At 52.3% G+C, this 25,082-nt stretch overlaps 1 protein-coding gene across 8 annotated transcripts in view; it reads left to right on the top strand.

The window, feature by feature from the left end:
• EFCAB6 (EF-hand calcium binding domain 6) overlaps positions 1 to 25,082 on the top strand; it is a 173,582-nt gene that overhangs the window by 87,042 nt on the left and 61,458 nt on the right. For all 8 annotated transcript variants that reach the window (XM_016135757.2, XM_036237626.1, XM_036237627.1 and 5 more), the window contains 4 exons: positions 40 to 200; positions 5,375 to 5,548; positions 7,145 to 7,319; positions 24,274 to 24,388. In XM_016135757.2, the coding sequence (XP_015991243.2) occupies positions 40 to 200; positions 5,375 to 5,548; positions 7,145 to 7,319; positions 24,274 to 24,388 (625 nt within the window). The remainder of the gene's footprint in view (positions 1 to 39; positions 201 to 5,374; positions 5,549 to 7,144; positions 7,320 to 24,273; positions 24,389 to 25,082) is intronic.

Below are 25,082 nucleotides of genomic sequence, written 5' to 3'. Positions count from 1 at the left end.
ACCTGGGGCTCGGTAAAGGATTGTCGCCCTTGTCGTCAGGTGGAAGAGATTGTCCATGACTCCATCGCTAGGAACCTGCTTCCTTTCAGTAACATGCTGCGGGCCTACGACCTCACGGACACGGGGCTCATCGGTCGAAACAACTTCAAGAAAATCATGCGCATATTCTGCCCGTTTTTACCGACGGAGCATTTATCGAAGTAAGTCTTCCGCTGACAGCTCCCCCTGCGCTGCGCCTTCCCACCCTTCTCCTGCACGTGTTCGCAGTCGTGCTGGGGGGAGCCGGTGCCGCGCGGCCCGCGGAGCCCTCGCCAGCCCCGGGCCTGTGCCGAGAGCCGGGCCGGGCAGCGTGCTTCAGGCCTCACCACACCCTGTCAGAAGGCTCGTATCCCCTTCCACGGCTAGGGAAGCTGAGGCCCGGGGGTGGTCAGCACCTACTCAGAGGCACACAGCCAGTAAGCAGCGGAGCCCGGGCTCCGTCCTGGGTCTCCACGACTCCCGAGCTCTTAGTCGTTATTCCGTTTTACCTCCCAGGACGTCCGGCTCCGACCAGCCATCCACAAATAATGGTAGCTTGAATTATAGTTTTGTCCAAAACTGAATTTGCAGAGGGCGGGCCAAAGCTGGAAGGGGCCGGGGCTGTGAAGAGACAGCAGAGGACAGCGTCTCGGAGGCCCCTGGGCTGCTCTGCCACCCGCGTCTCTCGCTCTCCACCTGTGGGACGCGGCCCTTGGGGCACAGAGCCGGGTTCTTGCCCCCTCTGCAGACGACCTTGACAATCCACAGCTCGTTCTGCAGGGGGTGGTGCCTCCCGTGGTGCCAACCAGACGCTGACCGCGGAAGCTTCCTGCACACCTGGTGCTTGAATTTGGAGAATAAGCGGAGGGTGTTTCGGGACGTGGCACAGCAGCGCAAAGCCCAGAGGGCTGGGAGCACGTGGCACATTTGGGGACCCCGGGGCAGGGAGTTTTCTGGGGGAGTGCCAGCAGGGGAGTGAGGCCGAGGGCCAGGCCGGGCCAGGCGAGGGTGGCCGTCTGTGCGCCATACTAGGGAGCCCGGCTCATCGGAAAGGCGGTGGTCTGGGCTAGCGGATGAGAAGCCTCGGGACGGCTTCGAGATCCCCGTGGTGCCCCGTCCACCGGCTGGGCCGGGCGCCGTTCCGTCAAGGTCCCCGCTGGCTCCGCCATGCAGCTGTGGTTGAGGGGCACAGCTGGGCACGCCTGGAGCCCCGGAGGTGGCTTTAGCGTCAGAGTCCAGCTTTGTAAAGATGGCTCTGGCCCCGTGAGGAGAGCGGACAGAAAGAAGGAGAGAGGAAAAGCCCAGGTGCTTGAAACGAGGCAGTGGCAGAGGGGTGGCTGATGGCGACAGTAGAAGGACAAGGCCGGCGGACTGGACGCGGACGGCTGTGGGAGAGGGGGCGAGGGGGGGCCGCCGGGGCAGTCAGGCGAGAGGCTGAGCCGTTGGCCAGTTCGGAGCGCAAGGGGCGAGGGAGCCGGGAGAAGACACCAGAAGGAGCTGCGGGGGACGCGGGGCCCAGGGCGGGTCCTCACTGCAGCGGCAGTGCATTCATTTGTCCAAGCCGCGTTTACCTGGGGCAGGCGGTCGGCCGTCTGCGGCGGGAGGGCTGTGGGTGGGACCTGGGAGAACTGCCCGGCTGACCGGCGACCGGGTGGTGCGGCCGCCGAGACCGAGAGGGTTAGGACAGCGGCACGGAAGAGCCGCAGGCTGAGAGGAGAGCGGCTCAGGGGGCGGGGGCGGTCGGCCCCTCGGATGTCACAGAAGGAGCAGGTGGGGCTGGGAGGGGCAGGGCGGCCCCAGCAGGGGCCAGCGACAAGGAGCTCACCAGCAAGGAGGCTGGGGGTGCAGGGCGAGAGAGGGGCCGCGTGTGCCTGTAGGCCGGGCCTTCGCAGTCACCGGCGGGACAGAGACCGAGGCCAGGATCCGGAGGGAGGGGCAGGTGCAGCCGGGAGCGGGGAGGGTCGGGATGGGGCGGGGGGCACTGACTGAGGCCTGGACTTGGGTTTCCGTGTTCCCAGCACAGCGGGGAGCGTGCCGTCCTCCGGGAGGGGACTCGGGGTGGGACAGGGGGCTCGGGAGCCTGGGGAAGGTTCAGAGAACCCTTGGCATCTGTCTCCTTGTTCATAAAAAGGAGGGTGTCCCCAAAGTGAGGCGTTTCTGTCCTGCCTGGGGCAAGTGTTTTCATTATGTCAGCTCCTCTTTTCTTACATATATTAATGTGTAAAAAGGGAAAAAGCCTTTTCTCACCACCATACGTTTAAAACAGCATCACTTGCCGTAAAGAAGTGATCCTAAGACCGGGTAGCATGAAAACAATAAGATTAAGTCCTAATGAGATGTCTCTATCTGCCAGAGGCTAGGAGCATAAAACTTGCTATCGCTTCTTAAAATATAGCTTAATAAGTAGAAAAAATGAAATATGGCAGATATCACTTTGAAGTAAAAGGAATACAAATTTGCAAGCACGTGTTAAAAGGTAGCATTTCGTGCCAGCCAGGGAGGGACCGCTTGGTCCTCGTGGGTGCCGGTGGGGGTGTGAAGGGCGGAGCCTCTCAGGGCACCATCTGGGGTGGCAAGAGGCCCCTCCCCAGGCGGGCTAACCCTGCGTCTCTAGCCCTGCTGGGTGTGCGTATTGTGGACACACTCGGAGGTTCAGGATACACTTGGGGTACAGCTGGCCCGACCTGCCAGGGGTGTGATTCGGGGCGAGGAGGGACGGAGGAGGAGGCCGGGTGCCTGGCTGCAGCCCGGGGCCTGTGCTCTGGGCCGCCGCTCGCCGCTGGGGATGGGGCGGCGCGGGGGGCGGGGGCGGGGGGGGCGGGGGGTGTGAGTGATGAAAACCGGAAGTTCTGTTTCCACACGTTAACTGGGGGGTCGGTGGGACATCGCCACCCAGAGCGGCTGGTCACGGTCTCTCCCTCCCCACCCCTCCCCCACAGTCGCTCTCTACTAGTTAGTTACCCAGCTCCATTTTTCCATGATTCTTATCATTTATTTATGTTCATTATCTGGGCCACCCACCAAGGATGTAAAAGACAGGGACTTTGTCTCTTCACCCTTGAAGCCCTAGTTCCCAACTCATGGTCAGGGCTTCTTCAGTGTCGAGGGAGGGAATGAATGGATGAACAAATGATTGACTCTAGGGTGTTGGCCATGTAGGCGACTGGGTATTTCATATGGAACCCTCTCTAATCCACTCTCCATGAAGCAGCCAACGTTAAAACCCTGCTTAACACACTGGGTGTCCTATTGCCCTTGGGAAGGCGTGCAGATGCTTTAACGGAGCCTGGTTCCCCAGGCCCCTCGCGATCCACCCTGCAGACCTGGGCTCCGCAGCCACACGGCTGCGTTCACTCCCAGCTCGGCCCTGCACTAGCCGTGAACCTGGGCAGCTTTCTCAACCTTTCTGAGCCTCTCTTTCCTCATGCAGACACAGTGAGAGGGCTGTGGGTGCGGGTCAGACGAGCCGGTGGACGCGGAGCCTTTCACGCGGCGCCAAGCCCGCTGCAGCCCTCCCCGCCTCCGGGCTCTCAGATGGTCTTTTCCCTCGGTTCTGCATGGCCAGGGTCCCGGCCACTTGGCTCCGTGAGGTTGTAGCTGACGGCTGCAGCGACGAAACCTAGCACAGTTAGAATGAGCACGAGAACTCCCTGAGCAGGTGTGGCCAAGTGCGAATCCTCATCGTGATCTGGGGATGCTGCGATCATACCTACAGCCTGCTGAGCGCGTGCGCACACGCAGTCTGCCGGCCCTAGGGCCAAGGGCTTACGGGGCCCCCGACTGTTCACGGTAGTTCCTATGACGTAGGCACTTTCATTACGTGCATTTTGTACGTGGGGGGACCGGAGCACAGAAAGGTACAGACCACACCCTGAGTCAAGGGTTCTTGACCCTTTTGTATTCTAAAAAATGCTTGAGGACCTCAAGAGTGTTTGTGTACGGAGTGTATCTGTCACCATTTACTGTCTTAGAAATCGCTGTGATTTCTCTGTAGGCTCAGGGAAAACGTTGGGATTTTAAAATAATGATTCGTTGGATAACAATGAGGTCACAGAAATTACAGCAGTTATACTAGTAACGAGCTAGAAGGGGGTGTCGAGAAACTGAGTGCACCTCTGAAACCCGACTCTTGTGGCTTGTTTATACCCTAAATGTTTCAATGGCCTGAGAAAACATTAGGGAGCACATTCCATCCATGGTCAGAGCTGGGAGTGAGCACGGGACTTGTAGCCTCTGAGAAGCCCGCAGTACACACATGAAGACTCAAGGCGGAGGACAAATGACGTCTCAGCATCCTTACGGACGTGGTGCCCTGGAGACCACACCTCGTGGACACCTGCCTTCAGTCATAGAGCTGTCACTCAGACCAGGGAGGCCAATTCCTGGGCCACACGCACGGCTCCCGTGCTCTACTGCCTCGAGCATTTTAAATAATGTCTAGAATGTTCTTTTGGGCCTCTGGCTTTACCAAGTTGGCAACAATGAGCATGTGCCACTTCTATGATTACAAAAATATTAAGCCAAATGTTAAAAAAGAAATAGATCCTGCCATATTAATAGTTTCCTACATTTAAAAAAAATAATTTCATATGCCAAAATTCCAACATAAGTACTTCCCATTATTCTGTACCAAAATTTCTGATTAATTTTTTTTATATTTATTGTATCTTTGTGGCAGCGTTCTTTACAAATAGTAAACTGCACATATTTAGATGGTACAGTTTGAGGAAACGTGCCTACGTCCCATCGTTCATGAGACTGTCACAAGCTATCAATCACAACGTCAAGCATTTTCACCACCCCCGAAAGCTTCCTTGGGCCTTTTTGCAATTCATCTCTTCCACACCCCCAGCAACCGCTCGTCAGCTCTCTGTCATGGCAGATTTGCATTTCCTAGGATTTTACACAAATGAAAAGAAAGCATACACCGTGTCCTTTTTTGTGAGGCTTTATTCTCCAAGCGTAAGGACTTTGAGATTCATTCATGTCATTATGTGTATCCGGAGCTGGTCCCTTTTCATTGCCGAGTAGTATTCCGTCGTGTGGTCTCCCCCCACGTGGCGGCTGCGCTCATCAGTCGATGGACATCGGGTTCGTTTCTGGTTCGGGCCTGTTACAGATAGAGCTGTGCCTGTGCGCGTTTTTGTGTAGACACATCTGTTTCGCTTGGGGAGATGCCTCGGGGTGCGACAGGAGGCTCGTGTGTGTGTTCAAAGTGGCCGCCCCCCTGTACGCCCACCCGCAGCGGGTGGGACCGCGCTTGCCCGCATCCTCGCCAGCACGTCACCAGGTAAGGTCTGTCTGTCCAGGTTTAAGCCATTCTGATGGGTGTGTCCTCGTTATTTTTAAAATTCAGAGTCTGCAGTAAGTTTCAGGATACCGCTTCAGGAAGGATCCTTTACAAGAACTTTTTGGCAAGCATAGGACTTGAAGGCCCGCCCACCGTCTCCCCCATTCTTGTCCTAAAGGATCAGCCATTAAGTGAAGATTCTCAGAAAGAGGGACCGCAGCTGCTGGATCTTTCCGAGAGGTAAAATCAAGCAAAATGAAAGCACATGCGCAAACCGCAGCACCTGCCGTGAGAAGGCCGTTAGTGGGCATTAGCTGCCTACGTGAGGATGTTAGTATTTTATGATTTAAATGAGGAAGATGGCAAAGTGTAAGTACAGTGATTAGAGCCAGAGAATTTTAGGGCAAGCGGAGATCTTAGGAATTATTGAATTGACCTATTAATTCTAGACATGAAAGCTCCGAGGTCTGAGAGCTTTGGCGCCTTCCCAGGTGATCCACAGCTTAGTGCTGACCCTGGAGCAAGACCCCAGGACGCCGCGCTGCCGGAGAACCTCTCCGCCACTCACCTGTCACACACCTGCGTTCACAGCCTTCCTTCTCCAGAAACGTGGGTTCCTTACCACCGTTTAATATTTATTGCAAAACACACCCCTTAAACCAGTTAACCTTTTCTAACGTGAAAGATAAAATTGTTAGAAATGATCGCCAAATTGAATCGTAACAATAAAACGTGCCTAGGAAACCTATTAAACATGAATATTCTAAAAGATGAATACTCTAGGCCTTCTTCACTTTGAAAAATACAGGTTTAGCCTAATGAAAAGATATGACTTTAACTTGCTTGTTCAGAGCTTGTAATAAATCCATGAGGAAAGGCAAGACGTGGGCGTAGTCAGACTTTATCGGATCCCCTTTAAGACGTTAAGTACAGGGCAATGGGGATGTTCTAACGCTGTGCTGATTAGATTTGAATATCTGGGCACTTCAGCAGTAGTTGCTTTATACATGGGCAGAAAGATGGTATTGTAAGAGAAAAGTTAAATATTCAGTTATGAGAATCTCTCCTAAAACCAGTGACAGAAGTAATGGCAATTAAGCACTTCATAAAATGTGGTCATTTCTGAGAGCTCTTAAGATCACCAGAAGCAGCAGGAAGGCAGTGGAAGTTCATCCTCCATGGCTGTCCCATGACCGTCCCCACCACCACCTCCCACCCTGCCCCTCACTGAACCCAGCAGGGCCCGGGAGAGTTCTGGGAGCCGAAGAAGTCATTATTCTCCGATCACACACAGAGTCTCACACTCACACACAGCACATCACACGAAGTGTGCATTTTATAAATCTAGCTGATTGTGTAAATCAGCCCAGAAAAGCTGTGGACATTCCTTCCTTCCTGTGAACGTCTGGTGACCTCTTTGACCTAGTTACCACAAAACGGCATATTTAATCTACGGCTCGAAAGTGGCCCCTGACTTTTACTTTTCCCAGTTCACAAAAATATCCCTTTTCAGCCTTGTCTGCCCAGTCACGAGTCATATCCAGCCAGCTCAACGCACAGTTGAAAACCTTAGCTCAGGGCTGACAGGATCCTCTTCCCGAAGCCCCCGGCCCGGCCCGCCCACACCTGACTCCACGCTGCCGGCCTCCAGGTCTGGCTCCGGCACCTCCAAGCTGTGAGCGTGTGCGAAGTCCCCAGGTCACTGCATCTGAGCATCCGTGTCCCCGTTTAGGACAAGGGGGCGGTGAACCTCCTTGTCATCGCGGGTTATTTGAGAAAGGGGTGAGGTGTGTGGGATGTACCCCGCTGGACCTGACTGCCTGCTTGTGATTTTAGAAGCAAGTCCACTGAGGATAAAAATAAAAGCGCCTTGACCAAGAATATGACCAAGGGTGAAGTTCTTGAAAAAGTCAAGAACTGTGTGCAGCAGCAGGACCCCGCACTCAGAAAACGATTTCTTGACTTCGCCAAGGAACTTGATGGCAAAGTTAACAGGCCCCACTTCAGGAAGGTAGGAGAACGGGTTTCTCTGTGTCTCTGTGTTTTTCTTTCTGAAGAGTTCAGTTGTGTTATTAAACTAACATGTTTAGGTTTTCAGTAAGGATTTATTCCAGGACAGGTCCATCTCTAGGCACCTTTAAACAATTTTAAAAGACTCTTTTGGCCAAAAATGTCTTTGGCCACTTCCTGCAGAGAGTACTTTTGATACGGACACGGCCGAGTTTTGATACCTAAACTTTGAAATCAGAGCATTTAGGGATGTGTTTGCGGCTGATCCACGGAGCATCTGGCTTCGTGCACTGTGCGTTGTTGGGTGGAGTGGGGGTGGGAACGAAGCCACCCAGGCCTCCTCCCTGCCTGGGGGTCCCCGCGATGCTGTGATGACAGAGCTGAGGTCCGCTCCTCCAGAAAGTGAAAAACACTCTGGCAGCAAAAATGGCAAGTGCAGAGTGCTGACTTGCATGTGCTTGTGGGAACTGGCGAGGTTCTACCAGAAAGGGCTCGGTTTGAAAGGTTCTGCATAGACTTCTCAGAAATTAATCTAAACGATTGCTTAAAATTCCTATTATGATCCCTCTAGCTAATCATCTTCAGCTATTGTTAAGGAAAGCATTTCAGCTAGCATGCAGCAGTCCGTGCGGACAAATTTAGAAGAAGGCAATGAAATATATTTCCAAGAATTGAATAATTATATTCGCAGCTACTATGTATCTAGTGCCTGCCCCATGCCGGGCGCCGTGAAAGCCTCTTTACGTATCTCTGCCCCGGCTTCCCGATGGCAGCAGCCCTGTGCCCGGCTGGGGGAGGGACGGGCTGGAGGCACAGGGCCTCTAGCGGTACTGCGCGGGGTTAGTCGGCTGTTGAGACAGTTCAGACCTCCCGCTCCCCAGGCAGAGGAAGAGATGCGGAGGAGGGGGCCGTGAGCACGTGGGGCGTGGCGAGGAGGGCGGAGGCAAGAGACACTCAGGAAGCGGGGACGACTGGCAAAGAGGAGGAGAGATTCAAGGACGTTTCCAGATTTCTGGTTGGGAGACCAGGTGGCTGGTAGTTAGTCACTGATAACTCTGATGAGAGCAATTTCCGCGTGGTGCACGGTGGCACATGGGTACACATCGTCTAGCTCTCCCAGGGCGCCTTCTCCTAGATTCTGGGTCCTAGATTCAGTTGCCGCCCCCCCCCAAGTCACCTGGCACCAGTCCCCTCCTGGGCAATGGCCTCGAACGACCACGGTGCGTAGAGTCTATTTATGGGCTCGCAGGAAGCCGAGAATCCACTAGTCTGCCTTCGATTTTTCAGAGAAGGAAAGTGGCCACGTTAGCAAAGCCGGGACAGACCCTGACCACAGACTCCAAGGGCCGCTTCTTACCTCTGCTCACCTGAGAACTCCTTCAGGTCCGTAAGCTCGGCGCCCGTTCTTCCTCCTACGGCCTCATCTGCCATTGCTAAGCCAGTGACGTCCTCGTGCACGTCTCTAGGTCACATCCCAGAGGACTCTCCCGAAACTCCAGTCCCAGGCGCCCACCTGTCCCTCGACTTCTTCCCGCGGGTCTAGGAGACGCCCAGAGTCTCACCCCGCCCCCGCCCCCGCGGCCTCCCCACTGCCCTCCCTGCCCCTGCCCCTGCCCGCTCCAGCTTATTCTCAACTCCGAAGCCACAGTGACCTGCCGCAAGTTGGTCAGAGTGCACCCCGCCTGCTCAGCGCCCTCCCGTGGCTCCCCACCTCACACGGCTAAAAGCCAGAGTCCTGGAAAGGCCCAGAAGGCCCCCCAGGACCAGCTCGCTTCTTCTCTGACTTCCGCGCTCACCTCTGGCCCCGCCCGACTCAGTCCGGCCCCCCACCCCCCACCCCACCCGGCAGGCCTCGCAGCGGCCCCCGCCTTCCCACTGGCTGTCCCCCCCCCCCCCGCCTGGAACACCCGTCCCCTCGTACCCGCATGGCTGTCCCCGTCAGCTCCTCGGAGCCTCCGTCCAGCTGCTCTTCCTCTGCCGGGCCCCCGACATGCCCGGGGCAGGCACATCCTGCCGCCCCCTGCCTCCCCGTCACCCTGCTTCTCACGACACCGTCACCGCACTGCAGCGACAGGCGCACGGCGCCCACGAGCCCCTCGCTCGCCCCTTGTCCCGCTCGCGTGCGTGTGTCCCCCCATTACGGCCGACGCTTTCGGACGCGGGTGCATCCCAGATGCGTGGCACCCGACCGAGCTTGTGGAAAGAGGGTGGATTTGAATAGCGACAGGAACCCCCGTGAAGCGCTGAAGGATGCCACCCGAGGGGGCGGGGCAGATGTTTCAGAAATCCCTCCGCGCCTAGGACATGAAGCTGGTTCCCACACCTGTCTGTCGCGGCGCCCCAAACTCACCCCGGCCCCCTTCTCTGTCCCCTGCTGGGTGTCTGCGCCCCAGCCAACTGCAAGGGCAGCTGCCTGAGCTGTGTTCTGCAGCCTCCTTCATGGCGAGCCCGCCTGCCTCTCCCCTCCCCTTCCCCTCCCCCATCCCGCCTGCCTCGCCCCTCCCCTTCCCCTCCCCCATCCCGCCTGCCTCTCCCCCTCCACTTCCCCTCCCCCATTCCTCTACTCTCCCTAGGAAGGGACAGGACCAATGTGCAGGGAGGAAAGTTTTCTGTTGTTTTAACATGGAAATTCACCAATTTGCCGTGAACCCAATTAGGCACATTATCCACTGATTTCGCTTGTAGTGACCTCTTGGGTTTAACCTTTGGGGAACATCCTGTTGTATCCAGCTGTTTAGCTAGATGATAGACAACCTGGGGTGATTTTGAACCCTCTGCAAGGAACCTAGGTTTGAACTGCATAAGCTGATAATTTCAAAGCAAATTTTCACGGTCAAAGAGATTGTGTATAAATCAGGATGCCTCCACGGCTGATGACATCAGAGCTAGAACAACCAGGGCTTGCACCGCGGAATGACATAAGAATTCAGCCTCGACGCCCTGCAGGGCATCTGGATGTTAAAGGTTTGGCGAGTCGAGCCTCAGTGGCAAGGAAGCCTTTGGAATCGGCTCCTCTAGAGATCTTTAAGTATAAGTGACAGTGATAACAGCCCTGTGACGGTAATAACAGCAATAATGACGAGGACGGCGGTGATGACAGCCAATAATGACAGCCATTGCTGGGTCAGTGATGGCCGTGACGATAGCCCTGCGGGTGATCTAGCCCCTGCGAGGCTCAGGCACCTGGGAATGTTCTGCGTCTGTTCTTTCTAATCCTCGCAGAAACCCTGTGAGGGGTGGATCCCGTATCCCGTTTCACAAATGAGGCGACAAACGCTTGGGAGGTAAGATAGTGGCTTGGAGCTGTCAAGCTGATAAGCCATCCGGGCACTTGGATTTGAACCCACGTTGGTCTGTTATCAGTCTCAGACCCCTGTTGAGTGTGATGCAGGCTAGCTGGGTGCAGTACAGGCGTGGTGAGTATTATAGGGTCTCGGTGGGTGCAGTACAGCCTTGGTGGGTGCAGTACAGCCTCGGTGGGTGCAGTACAACCTCGGTGGGTGCAGTACAGCCTTGGTGGGTATAAGCGATGGCAGCTCGGAGCTTGTATCTAGCCTCAGAGTTTTGGGAGAGGGACGTTAATTTTAATAACAATGCCCTTTAATGTCTTTCTGTCATTTTGGTTGTGGATATGAGATGTTCTTTGCCCTTCTGATACCTCAATCTGTGACATACCAATTAGTATCATGAAATGGTTGCGGAGTTTCATCCCAGAGGGATGGACCATGAAGCTCTAAGTCACGTATACCTGCTCGCCCAATTACGCGTGCATACAGTCTCATTTGAACATAGGCAGCGCTTAGCTGTTGGCCTGGATACCCTGTATTCTAAATTAGAAGTGCTAATTATTTATTCTCACCAGACATCGCCTCACCTGCGGCAGGGGCAGAGGGGTTGGCCACCCAGGTTCTCTGAGGGAGAGCTATAAGAGTAGAATCTACAGCTGGCTGGGAACTCACGGGCCACCAAACTCTCGTTGCTGAGAACACTTGACTTTACACCGCCGCAGTTGGGAAGATTCCGTCTACTAGTCAAATTCTGTTTGCTAACTAATACTCTATCTTCCCCCCTTTTTGCTCTAATGTAAGAGGTGTCAGAGTGTCCGATTTGTGCGCGCTAACCAGGGACACCACCCTGAGCTGACGGTCCTGGCAGAGGCAGAGCCGTTGGGTGTTAATGAACTCGATGTGCTTTTCGTGGTCATTTAAATGTGTACTTTCCATTGGCGGGGGCGGGTGGGCGGGGGGAGGTACTCTTCATTCCGACAACGTGCTAAACCTGGCCTGAATGCTTTGCCTCGTATGTTACATCATTTCCCACAACAATCCTGTCAGGTGGGGTCTTCCTCCCGGGACGCCTCCACCCTCCCAGCCCATTGCTCGGGCCACCGCGCCACACGCCCTGTGACTTCCACATGTTTTTAATGTGTCATTTCATTTAAAAAATGAGTCAAGAACTGGTAGTGTGGAAGGAAAACCGCTTTTGAGCTTGAGGGTGATCCAGAATCTTTAAATCCCTTCTCGAGGTATGTTTCCTTCCCCTCCCCCTCTCCCTCCCTTGCTGAGCTAGCAGCAAACCCACAGAACAGTGCCTTAAATGGGAGCGGCGGCCGCTTTTCTCTCTAGTGACAAGGCGTCCAGAAGTCGTCTGCACAGGGCGGTGGAGCAGCTCTACATGTCTTCAGAGACCCAGGCTGCTTCTAGTTTTCTCCTCTTTCAGCCTCGTCCTCATATACGCAAAGCAGCTGCCGAGTGCCAGCCGCCACACACACGTTTCTGGCATAAAGACGGGAAAAGCGAAGGGCAGAGGCTTGAGCCAGGCAAGGCTTTCTTTTTTTAAAGGGCTTTCCTGGAAGCTTCTCCCGACAGTTTTGTTTTATTGACCAGGACTGTGGAGTGTGTGTGTGTGTGTGTGTGTGTGTGTGTGTGTGAGAGAGAGAGAGAGAGAGAGAGAGAGAGAGAGAGAGAGAGAGAGAGAGAGAGAGAGAGAGAGAGAGAGAGAGAAAATTTTAGGCTGGGTACATTACTACCTGCAGAAAAAGCAAAGTTCTGTTCCCATGAGAGGAGAGAATATATATCAGGCAGGCAAATCTCTCAGTCTCTGTCAGACTCTTTCTCCGTAGACATTTCGAGGGTGCCTGTTGCACACTTGGCATAAGACTAAGCCACATGGGGAACTTGGGTAAAGCAGAAGTTTCATCGCTTGGTGCCAGTGACCCATGGGGAACATAAATCGACAAAGCACCCAGGAACACGTAAGTCAGGATTGGTCTAATTGAGTAATTGGACTCACTGAGCTGTTCCTTCTGTCAGGAATCTGAGGGCAGCTTTACCATCCAGTTCCCTGGAACGGGCCCTTCCTGCTGGGAAATTGTCATTCTTCACCCTCGGTAAACACAGAGCGCCGTCGTTTAGCTCGCCGCTATTCTTAGTCCCGTCTCCAGAGTCCCAGGGCCTCCGGAGACAGACGCGGGCTGCACAGCTCGTGAGCAAACCTCCAGGGCCCCCGGGACCTGCGTTAAGGAAGCAGGAGTCTGTTACGGCCCCGCCCCGCGCCCCAGATTCTCAGTGCCCACTTGCTGCGAGGCAAAGCCCCCCGCCCTCGGCCTTGCTGAGGAGGCCGTCAGCGTCCTGCATGCCAGTCAGACTCACGTACCTGGGCATCTGTACCCCCACTCCCTCGTTCCCACTTAGGGGACAGGGACCCCCATGTGAACCGAGCCCCGAGAATACTGTCGAGCATCTCCTAGCCCTTGGGTGTGGATAAACAAACCAGACGATTCAGTGGCCCTGGGCGAACTACATTTTTTTAAAAAGTCAAGTATTAAATATTTTCTTTCATCTAGTTCTAAATCTTCTATTGGGAGCATACAGCTCTGGTAAATAAGACAGCTGTCTTAAAAACTCGTCTTTATGTATTTCGGTCAGTTTCACGAGTATGTAACTTTCAGAGCGAGAGACCCACACAGCCACACGATGGCAGAGGCCCAGAGAGCGAGTGGAGGTCTTTATGGGTCGTCACCCCACTGGCCCTTTTGGGGCTGCTGCTGCTAAAAATAAAGCCTCTCAACGTCCTTTGAGCGGAGAGGCGCTGTAGAGGCCAGTCCGGGCCTGCGGGGCCACAGCCCACAGGGCACAGCCCGCCAGCGGCTTGGGGTGCCCACGACTCGGGTCGCAGACACTCAGGAAGAGTGAGTGAAGTGCCCTGTTCTCCAAGATGAGTGGGCTTAGTTCTTCAACTTCGTGTTACAGCTCCCTAATCCTGCCGACATTTTACGGGGGCGGCTGGCTATGCGTTTGCTGTCCTTCACGTCTTTAGTTGTGTTGGTCCAAGCCTGACATCACTGTCAAAAGTACGTATGTATTTCTCCATCTTCAGGCAGCACCCAGAGGCCAGAGGCCAGAGCTGGACTCTCCCGCAGCGGGCAGGGCCCAAGCTGGCCAGGTCCTCCGGGGCGGGATCCGCTGCAGACCCTGACGTCAGCTGACCCTGATTCTAGGGCTTCTGTTTTCTGCCTCTGTGTTCCCAGGGCCTGTCTCCCTGGTGGGCCTTTGTCTCCTCAGCACACAGAGTGGGGACTGGCATTCTGCTTTTCAGAAGTTTTCCACCTAGATTTTAGACTCCCGCCCCGAGAAGTCCCCAGCACAGGCCCGGAAGGGGGATCCAGGCCCGGTTCGAGCCTGTCCCCTCACGTCTCCAGTTCTGCCACTCCGGCGCCGCGCAGCTAGCGGACACCCTGCTGCGGTGGCCCTCCGCCTGGCCCAGCCCCTTTCTCAGGCCCAAGGCCACACCCCGCACCCTCAGCTGTTCAGGGACCACGCTGCTGCGTAGCCTCCGCGCCTCAGGGGAGCCTTCTCCACCTTGCAATGCCAGTCCCTTTAGACGGCACGGCCTCCTCAGCTCTCTGGTGCCTCTCTATTATTTTGTGATTAATTGGACTTTTCCAGTTTTTTTCAGAGAGGATGTCTGCTTGCTTCGAATTACTCCGTTCTATCCAGAAGCAGTGGAAGTCAGTTTTATTAGTAACAACTTTATTTGTATTGTCATTTTTCTCTTGTATATTTATTTTAAATTTCTTTATTTCTGTTGTTACCTCGATTATTTTCTCCTTACTACATGATTGGGATTTAATTTGCTTTCCTTTTTGTAATTTCTTGTGATAGAGTGTTAGATCATTACTTTTCAGCTTTTATGTATGAATTAATGGCTATATATTGCCCTCTGGGTACAGACTTAGCCACATCATCCAGGTTTGGTATATCATATTTTTATTATCATTTGGCACAAAATAACTTATAATTTCCCTAGCGATTTATTCTTTTTCCAGTGGCTTATTTTTAAAGCGTATTGTTTAATTTCCAAACAGTTGGGATTTTCTAGGTTACCTTTTATTATTGATTTTAAAGTTGATTTCACTGTGATGACAGAATACATTTTAAAGTCTAAATGACTTCAACCAATCCTTTGAAATATTGAGCGTCGGATTATAACTCAATAGGTAGACAGTTTTGGCAAGTGCTCCATAAGCACTTGAAAAGAATGTGTACCCCGTCATGGACCTTCAATTTTCTAAGTATCTCATTTAGGTTGATTTTATTAGCTGTGTTTTTCAGAATTGCTATCTTTATCAGAATTTTTGCCTGCTCATTCCATCCGCTATTGAGAGAAGTATGTTGAAGCGTACTGTGGATTTGCCTAGTGAGATCCTTTTTTATTCTGTCGATTGTTGCTTTAGTCACTTTGAAGCTAAATTATTGGGTGCACATGGATCTAGAATTGCCGAAACTTCCTGTGAATTGTCTCCTTTATCCTCATGACGTGACTCCCTTCGTACAGAGGAATGCTACTCGCCTTCGAGCCTCGTTTCGTCTGATAATAACATGGTTCCCTCAGCTTTCTTTTGACTCGTGTTAGCGCAGCGTGCTCCTTCCCGTCCTCTCGCTTCACACTCTCTGGGCGCTTGTATTTAAAGTCAGTCTCTTCTGGGCAGCACACAGCTGATATTTTTTTAAACGTCTAGTGTGAAAGTCTTAGTCTTCTACTTGGAGTTTCAGTCCATTTTATATTTATTTAATCATTGATATGGTGGGTTTATATCTATCATCTTAATGGTTTTTTTTCTATTGGACTCAGCTGTCTCATGTTCCTTTTCGGTCTTGTCTTACCTTCTCTTAGATTATTCAGCCATTCTTCCATTTTCCCTTCCATCCGCTTATTGGCGAGTACATTCTGCTATCGGTTTTATAGATGCTGCACTGCTGATTGCAGCATGCATCCTTGTCTTATCGCATGTAGGTAAATGCAAATTATTAGGTTTACCATGTCCCTGACAATGCTAGATTCAAAAATACTCTGATTTCATTTGTCCCTTCTTGTCTTTTGTGTTATCGTTGCCTCGCATTTAAATTTTACATACGTGTTAACTCCTGCAAGACAGTGTTGCTATTTTTATAGTGAATAAACTGTCACATGTATTTACATATTTACTCGTTTTGCTCGTTCCCTGTTACATTTTCGTGCCTGCACCTGAACTCGTTTTCATTTTGCCTAAACATCTCCCTTTCGCCCTCCTTTTAACGCAAGTGGACCGGCGACGAACTCCGATTTCCTTAGTTGTGGCCTCGCGCCCTTTTCCTGTGTAGGTTCCCATCCGGGGTCCCACTGACGTTCAGTTGTTATGTCTCCCGAGGCTCCTCGGGGCTGTGACAGTTCCTTGGACTTTCCTTGTTTTTGATGACCTTGACGGTTTTGAGGATCACTGGTCAGATATTTTGTGGAATGTTCCTCTATTGGGATTTGTCTGCTGTTTTTCTCGTGATCAGACTGAGGGACCACAGAGATAAAATGCGCTTCTCGTCACATCACCTCAGAGCACACGCTGTCAACATGGCCGATCACTGCGATGTCGACCTTGAACACCTGGCAGGTGTGTCTGTCAGTGTAAGCTTCCCCTTTTTTCTCTTTCCATACTGCCCTCTTCGGGGAAGAGTCACCGTACAGAGCTCACAATTAAGGAGTGGGGAATTCTTGTGCGCCACCTCTTCATAGCAGACTATCTACATAAATTATTTGAAATTCTTCTGCATGGGAGATTTGTCTTTTCTCTCCATTTAGTAATTTATTCAATCATTTATATTAGTATGGGCCTATGCTTCATTATCCTTTAAATGTCTGTATGATCCTTGATAATATTTCCTTTTTCACTCCTGATATTGGTAATTTTTTTTTATTATTATTATTTCTCTTTCTTAGATAATCTGGCTAGAGGCCTATCACTTTTACTAATTTTTTTTTTTAAAAAACAAGCTATGGTTTCATTGGTTTTCTCTGTTGTTTGCCCACATTCTTTCCCCTTGATTTCTGCTCTTATCTTCATTATTTCTTTTCTTGTATGTACGTACTTCTACTTTTTTTAGAGTTTAATTTGCCCAACACATAAGGGGATTTTTCTTGGAATGTTCACTCACCCTGGGAACCTGGCAGAGTTCCTGGTGGTAAAATCCACACGGAAGTTGCTCTCCCTCCGAAGACCGGCCCAGGGTTTCTCCTGCTCCAGCCCATCCTAGCGAAGCCTCCAGCAGTTTGTCAAAGTGACTGCTCAGTTAGTTCCACCAATCTGTGACTCCCGTGGCTTTTGCTTCCTTTCCGACAGGCTGATCTTGGCTATGATTCTCTGTATTCACCTGACTCTCTAGATTTCAGATTTCTCTGACAGACCTAAAAAAAAGCCACTGATTTTAGTTCAGCTTTTTTCTCGTAAAGATGGACGTGATGACTCCCAAGCTCTTTACAGGTTTAACCTGAAAGCAGCAGTTCACTCTTACTTTTTAAAGATATTTTATCCGGGAATGGAATTTCAGGTTGGCAGTTATTTGCTTCTAGCGTTTTAAAGATACCATTTCGTCGTTCTCTGGCTGTCAGTTCTGTCGACAAATAAACCACTCGTCTTGTCGCTGCACGGACGGAGAGGTGTGTCCCGTTTCCTCCAGCAGCTTCCGAGAGTTTCCTCTCCGTGTTCGGCAGCTTTTCTGCGTCCGGGCGTGCCTTCCTTGTGCGCGTCCTGCTGGGGTTCGCGGTTCATCTTGAAACTGGCAGCCGGTGTGCGCAATCAGAAACGTCTGTGACACCTTCCTGGCCGCTGTCTCCGTGCCTCTCCTTGCGCCCCGTCGTCCCCGCCCTCGCGCGGCAGGTCCAGGCACAGCGTCCCCTGCCCCTGCCACGCATGCGCGCGCGTCCTTCCCGGTTCCTCTCCCTGCCTCGGCCCCAGTGCGTTCCCTCGACCTGGGTTCCGGTGTGTCGCTTCTGCGTTCTGCTCGTTCCAATCCGTGGCTAGTTATAGTCACGTAGCTTTTTAATTTTAGTGGTTTTTTTTTCAACCATGGGGTATCCGTTTGATTGTTTTTAATGTATTGCATGTCTGTGTCTTTCCTTCTGTTGTCTGGACATAGTCCTGTATTTTCCGAAACATATTTGTAACTGTTAAAACCTGTTTCTTCCTGCTAACTTCAGTATGTGGATCACCTGTCGATCCTTCTCTACTGTCTGATTTTTCTCTTGATTTTAGGTCAACTGGTCCTGTCTCTTGGCATACCAGCTTTTTATTGAGTATCAGGTATTATGTTAAGAAAGTCAAGAGGCTCCAGATGATGGACCCTGGACCACATTTCCCCTTCGCTAGGCAGATAGAGCGGGGCCGATAACCTTACTCAGATTAGAAACTGAGTTGATTTGAGGCTAGTTTGTAATTTCCCAAGGCTCCATTTGCCTTTCCCCGCCCCCCCCCCCCCCCCCACTCCTGCTTCTAGGGTATAATATCCAACGTTTTAAACCCAGAGCCTGGGTTAGTCCCTGAGCTCCTGAACTCTAACTTTTGTTTCCTTAGGACCACAAGGTGACAAAAAAAAATACTTTCTGCTTTTCAGAGGCTTTCCGCCTTTGTTCTTAGTCTTCAGCCCCACACAGCGCCTGAGTTCAGCAAACATCTGGAGGGGAAAACCGGCGGCGTCAGGCTCAGTTCTCTGCTTCTCCCTCCGCACTAGGAATCTGGCCATTCATATCCCTGATTTGGGTCCCTGCAGTCCCAAGAGCGTCTCGCAAGCTCTACTTATTTCTCTATCTGCTGGCAGTGACAGTCTGTGGGGGCCACCAGCCTCAATTCTGAGCCTCTTGCCCTGTTCCCAGAGCGAGTGAATGGCTCACTTCTCCTCAGATGCCCCCTGCTCTCAGAATTTTGACTCTTCGAGTCCTGGTTGCCTCGGCGGCTCTCTAATGTACCATGCAGGTGTTTTTGTATTTTATCTGGCTTTTCTGTCCGTTCTCAGTGGAAGCATAAATCTTCTGCGAGCTGAATACCAGCCCCTCCTTTTCTGATGGACATTTACTTTTTCCCCTTCTTTTTCTCTCTTTAAACAATCTTTACGTGTCTCTATGGAATGGATTCCGAGAAGTAGGAATGGTCTAAGATAATATAGTTTTATCTTAGTAGGTGTTGCCTATTTTTTTAATTATATATTTTATATTTTTAATAGCTGTGTATGAAAGTCTTTTTCTCTAACCCCTGTTAGCGATAGGTATTCTAGTTCTTTTTAATTTTGCTGGTCCGATAGCTTTAAAGTGATAGTTCATGTTAACTCCTTTAATTTGCATTTATTTCCCAGAATGCTGGTGAACTTTATTCTTTTTCCTTGACCATTAAGGTTCGTTCTTTTGTGAGTTGCCTATTTCTGTCCTTTGGCCTCCTGTCAATTTATGGGTGTTCGTTTACAATGCCCACTGTTATTTAATCCCATTTTCACAAGACTGCCTGGGACTCCCAGTGTCTCCCTCGTCCTCTGGGCTCTGGTCCCTGCCGCTTCCTCCCCCATGAGGCTCTTTCTCTCTCGTAATCTGACCCCAGCCTCACCTACCCAGCAAAAGAGCCCCCGCTTTCCTCTAGGTCAAGCCCGGCTCTCTCCCGAGGGCACTTCTTCCCCCTCCCTGAGGAGGATGCTCGCCAGGCACAGCTGTCTTTGTCTCTCATCCTCTGCCCTGTCCCCAGCATAAGATAAGTTCCGATGAGTATTTGTTAATGATCCTGATCAGTTTTGAAAAGCGTTATAGTATTGTGGTTGACCGTGTCGGCCCTGGAGCCGGGCTGCCAGGGTTTAAATCCCAGCTCTGTACTTAGCAATCATGTGCCCATGGGCACACCTCCCTGTGCTTCCGTATCCTAAAATGGAGATTGTAGAAGTAGTGACATCGTAGGATTGGTATGAGGATTGAATGAGCGAATATGTGTGCATCCGTTTCCTAGGCATTTGTAACAAATTACCATGAACTGGCTGGTTTAAACTAAGACATTTATTCTCTTACAGTTCCTTAGGCCGGAAGTCCGAAATCCCGGTGCCAGCAGAGACTTGCTCTCTCTGACGGTCGCAAAGGACCCTTCCTTGCCTGTTCTAGCTTCTGGTGGTGGCTGGCGATCCTTGCTGTTCCTGGGCTTCGCAGCCCCCCCCCCCCCGACTCCAACGTCTGGCCCCCTCCTTCTGCGGGCCTGTGTCCAGGTTTCCCTTTTCTTAGGAGAACACAGTCATGGGCTTTAGGGCCGCCCTGGCCCAGTATGACCTCGTCTTAACCTGATTACATCTGCAAAGACCCGATTTCCATCAAAGTTCATTCACAGAAGTCGGGGTTAAGACTACAACCTATCTTTGTCGGGGACACACTTCACCCCGGCATGGTACGCAAGCCCTCTAAATAGGGCCCAGCACCTGAGAACAGGGACGTGGCTGCCGGTTCTGCTCTTTTATTCCTGCCGCGTTGAACAGTACCGAACGTGGGTGCCCAAAAACTTCGTCGGGGAGCGGGGAGGGGAGAAGGGAAAACAAAAAAATAAAATGTTAAACAATAAATTAACTAAATTAAACGTGTTCGGGCAAAAAAAAAAAAAAAAAAACTTCGTCGAATCAATTAATAATTTATCAGTCCTTCGTCTTCTGCGCTGCAAATATAGTTTCAACATCTCTCATTTGTCTTTTTGTTTTATTATATCTTCTTGTTGTTAGAACCTATTATGTCCAGCCTCCTTCCTTTGTTCCTTTTTTCCTTTTTAAAAAATGAATTCCGGGTTTGTAGTCTTGGTTAATAAGGCGTCGTTCCTCCACCCCGGTATCTCCCTCCCCTATTTTACGGCTAATCTCCTAGACTTTCTTGCAAGAATGTTTTATTGTTCTACTTTTTAATGCAAATGCTTAATCCATGTGGAAATAATTTTTGTATATGATGTAAAATCGGGTCCTTTTTCTGTTTTTCCCACAGACTTGAACTATCACATTTATCGATTTGTGAAATTCTCGTTATACTAGGGTCTACATCTGAAAATTCCCATTAACTAATTACATTGTAATATATCTAAGTTACATTGGTATATAGCTATTTCTATATCAATACAGTATGTATTTTTTTTTAATTTAGGAAAGCAGGACTTTCCTCATTTTTCTTTCTTTTTATATTTCCTGGGCTATTCTCAGGCCAGGTTTATACTTTCCCACATGAACCATATGCAGTTATCCCCAAATGCATTATTGGGATCACAACTGGACTTGCAGTAAATTATGTAATAAAAACACATCTGCTTTTGAAGTAAGAGGAGAGGACAGAAAGCCTGTCATTTCTGAGGAGAGGGTGGCAGTTTAGTGCCAGCTTTTCATGACACACTTGACTGCGTGCCCAGCTTTGGGCACCAGCGTTTGTCCCCACCTGCCCCGTGAGCAATAGATCTGATTTGCAGGCCTCGGGAACGGCCTCCCCTGAAGGAGGGGCGGCTTGTCTGCTTTCATCTTCAATCTTCACAATTTCTTACTGACGTTCTGGGTTCATTTGCCTGTGGAACACTGGAAGGTTTTATAAATGTGTGCAAAAATGAGCTAGGTTCTGGATGTTTGCCTCTAAAATTAGACGCATCTGGTTGATTTACTAGTTAAACCAGGAATTCGCCTTGATGTTGAAAAGTTGCCAGATCACCTTACCTTTTAGTTTCAGACTGAAGCTGTCTCATTTCACAACTTTTGGAGGTTGCATTTAGGCTTGGTGTTTTGTCATTCTGAGCTATCTACGGGGATAATACATTTTTTAAAAACCAAACTAAATCACCATCGTCATTGTCGTGCCTGCAGCAAAAGAGAAAAGAGAAAAACCCACTGTTTTACAGCTTGGCAGTTGCTGTCGACAAACCATCAGTCTGGATTGAGGGTCAGGAGTTCGGTGCTAAGGTTGGCGGAAGGATTGTTCTGGAAATGTGGTTCAGGGCCATTCCCAATGGGCCGAGTCGAATTAGATCCAGTGGACCAGGTACATCTACCCCGCGGACTGGGAATATTCAGATTCTGGGGAGTGGCTGGGTTGCGATCGCGGGATGTCGCCTGTGGTCACAGCATCGCCACCAAATTCATAGACTCCCGTGGATTCACAGAGCCGGCAGGGACTTCAGCTCACGCACATGTCACTCCCCTCTCTCCGCCCCGAGTCTCCTCCAGCATGCACCAGCTCGGTGGCCGGAGTGTGCCGCCCCCGCCCGGTGACGGCGGTCACGTGGCCTTCTCTGACACGGGTGTGGTGGTGTGACCACGCCGTAGGTCTGCTTGAGGATCGTCCTGGCCTTGTGCTCCAGCGAGGGATCCAGGAAATGGTGTGGCCTCACGAGGAAGAACGGCTCTGCAGTCTGAGCCACATCACGGGGATGCAGAGCGACTGCCTGGTGAATCAGAGTGTGGCAGGCCACCGTTCGTCACTCTCTGACGAGGAACTGTCTCAGGGAAATGCCTCCTAGGGATGACCGAAGGACACGACTTAAATGGTTAAATGTTTTACAATCTGTTTTATAAATGTTGCGATTTAGCCTTACGTTGCATTGCAAATTGCCTCCAAGAGTTGTGATAAATCTACTTGATTTGCTTCTGTGTTCGTCTTAAAAATGAGAGCGGAGCGAGGGGAGGCATTAGAAAGAGGCATTAATGTTTGCAAAATGCTCAGTACCTCTTCGGTGACTGCGCTCCCGGGGTTTCACACCCTTGGCGACGCTCGGTGCCGTGGGGGATCGCCGCCTGCCGCTGCCCACTGGACAGGCTGCCCGAGGCACAGCCCACCCCCCTGGCGCTTCGCGGCCCCCAGGCTGCGAAACATTCGCCTGCAGACATTCTCTTACTCTTCATTACATATGTTTTTATGAAAGAACTAAGCAGGAGGAATTTGCAATGAATAATTCATGTGTAATTGTTTTCAAAATATAAAGTTATTTTTCAAAGAAAGCAACCAATCTATCTGTCTCAGAGACCCCCTGCTGCTTCCACGCGGGCCTCCGCTTTCTGCCTGCCGGTCGCACCACCCTGGGCTGGGACGGGCCCCTCCGCAGGGCAGAGCCGGCTCGGGGTGCGCGTGCAGATGGCGCAGGGCTGCGGGAATTCCCACTCACACGCGCTGCCCGCCCCAGTCCCCAGGCGGGCCCTTGGGATGGTCTCAGAACCCAGCAGAGCTCCCCGCAAGGCCCCCAGGCAGCGCAGGGACACCCGCGCTCCCCTCCCTCCTCCCCGCTCCCCTGCAGCAAGCCCGTCTCGCAGTCTTGCAGCTCCTTACTCCAGCTCACTGGAAGCCCGGCCGGCCCAGGCCGGAGCCTGACCAGCTGGGCCAGTGATGGTGATGATGACGGTGATGGTGATGGTGATGGTGACGGTGATGATGGTGGTGGTGGTGGTGGTGGTGGTGGTGGTAAAGATGATGCTGATGGTGGTGATGTGTACTGTCTCCCCCCACCCTCCTGTTCCCTGTCCCCATCCAGCTTCCTGCACGCACCGCGACGGGTATACCGCTGACCCCGCTCTTCTTCCGCTCTCTAGCTCACTCTGGCTCCCGGTGACATCAGAAGCCCTGACATACGCTAACGGCTGGTCTGCGTGTCCCCCAGACCCCCAACACACATGCACACCCTTTCTTCAAACCCCACCTCCAGACTCGACTCTCCCCACGGTCCTCCCGGCGGCGCCCTGAGCCAGGGCGGGGGTCACCACCCTTGACGTCTTCGGCCTTTAGAGTCACAGACGTACTATGACCTGTGGTTCTATGTCCTCTTCCTAGAAGAAAAGCCGTGTTTTCTCTTTGAAGTCGCGACTACTTTGAGAGTAAGCAGGGATGGAGTCTTCCGTCATGGCCATGTACCTTCCGGGTGCCTTCTGGGTGTGGGGCTCCCCTCCAGGCAGGCAGCCCCGGCCGGGTTGCCGACTGACCCCTGGCAGTCTGCCGCTGGGGCAGCCCGACCCCTCTCCCAGGACGGTGTCCTCTAGATGGCTCTGCTTCCCCGTTCACCGTGCCGGGAAGCGTGTTTTCTCAGCTGCTCCCCTCTGATCCCCCGTACCCCAAACAGAAGCCGTGCATAGACAGTAGGTTACGTGCAGTGGGGCGCAGGGGTCACGGCAACTTCCAGTGAGCAGACTCGCCTGACGAGAGGAAACGAAGGGCTGTGGGTGCCCCGCCCCCAGAAACACATAACTCGCAATTTAAACTGTGGACCGTAATACAACTGTAATCAAAAGTTTAGTTTTCCCTCCTCAAACTGCCTTGCTTTATATTTTCCATGTTTCCTAGGATGTAAGTGATTCTAGTGTATGAGGCCTGAGAGCCGTCACAGCGACGTGAACCTGGCCGTCTCGGATGGCCCGGCCTCTGAGGGTCTGCAGCGCTGAGCGCGCCCCCGGGCGGGCACCCGCCTGCCCCTTTGTTCACTCACCCACGCAACAAACAAGCCTTGTCCAGGGCCAGGACACCTGGGCCCCGCCCGTAGGAGCCTGTGGGTGGGGGCGGACGAGTAACAATCACAGGCCGGGGTGCCAGGGCCGCGTGCTGAGCCCGCTGCGGGCCGGAGGGCTTCTGCCGGACGGGGACCCCGGGACCGCCTGACCGCCTCTCCTTCACTGTCTTCCCGCCAGGTGCTGGAGAATAACAGGACGGCCACGGAGGAGGATCTGTCTGCCAAGCTGGCTGCAAAAATAGGACATAAGAGAGAAGGGCTAAGCTTTCGGGAGCTCGCAACAGGATTCGAAGGTAGCTGATCGCCAAGGGCAAACGCTGCCGGGGTGGGGGGGGTCCCCGCCTCCCGCCGTGGCACCTCGAGTGTTACCAAGCACCGCCACCAGGCCACCGGGGTGTAAGCTGAGATGTTGACACAGCATTTGTTCTCAGACTGGAACAGATTTCATCTGACTGCATCTTGGTCTTTTCTTTTCATTCATTTAAGCCAAACTGTAAGTGCAGAATTTTGCCCGACAGAGCCTTCCCTGACCTTAGAGCAGAGGCGGTTTGTAAAATTTACTCCGAAGCCTGTGTACCCCTCAGTCACTCCTCACGTCCTTTCCGGTTTCCTCCTACAACTGGGTGCCGGGTGTCTGGAATCAGGGACACCCGTGCACTCCCTCTCAGCAGACGAGGCCACAGGGATTCCAAAAGACTCGGTGACTCGCCCAGCCACTGTGCCTCCCCTCTCCCTGCCCCGGCCGGTATCAGGGAAGTCGTCCGGCGCAGTGTGGTCCGGCGCAGCGTGGTCGGGCGCAGCGTGGTCGGCGCAGCGTGGTCGCGGCCGGAGGCCAGGCCCTCCTCTCTGCTCCCTGCTCCTCATTCCGTTCTCGTTCTCGTGGCTGCCCGCCTGGCGGACAGTGGCAGCCTCCTGCCCCCCCGCTGTGTCCTCCCTCCCCGCGTCCTGTCCCCTCTCACACGCGAGGGACGTTCAGACGGACAGGTG

Source organism: Rousettus aegyptiacus, unplaced genomic scaffold (assembly GCF_014176215.1).
Source record: "Rousettus aegyptiacus isolate mRouAeg1 unplaced genomic scaffold, mRouAeg1.p scaffold_m13_p_2, whole genome shotgun sequence".
Taxonomy (NCBI): domain Eukaryota; kingdom Metazoa; phylum Chordata; class Mammalia; order Chiroptera; family Pteropodidae; genus Rousettus; species Rousettus aegyptiacus.
The sequence above is the reverse complement of the archived record's forward strand: the minus strand, read 5'-3'. Positions and strand labels throughout refer to the sequence as shown.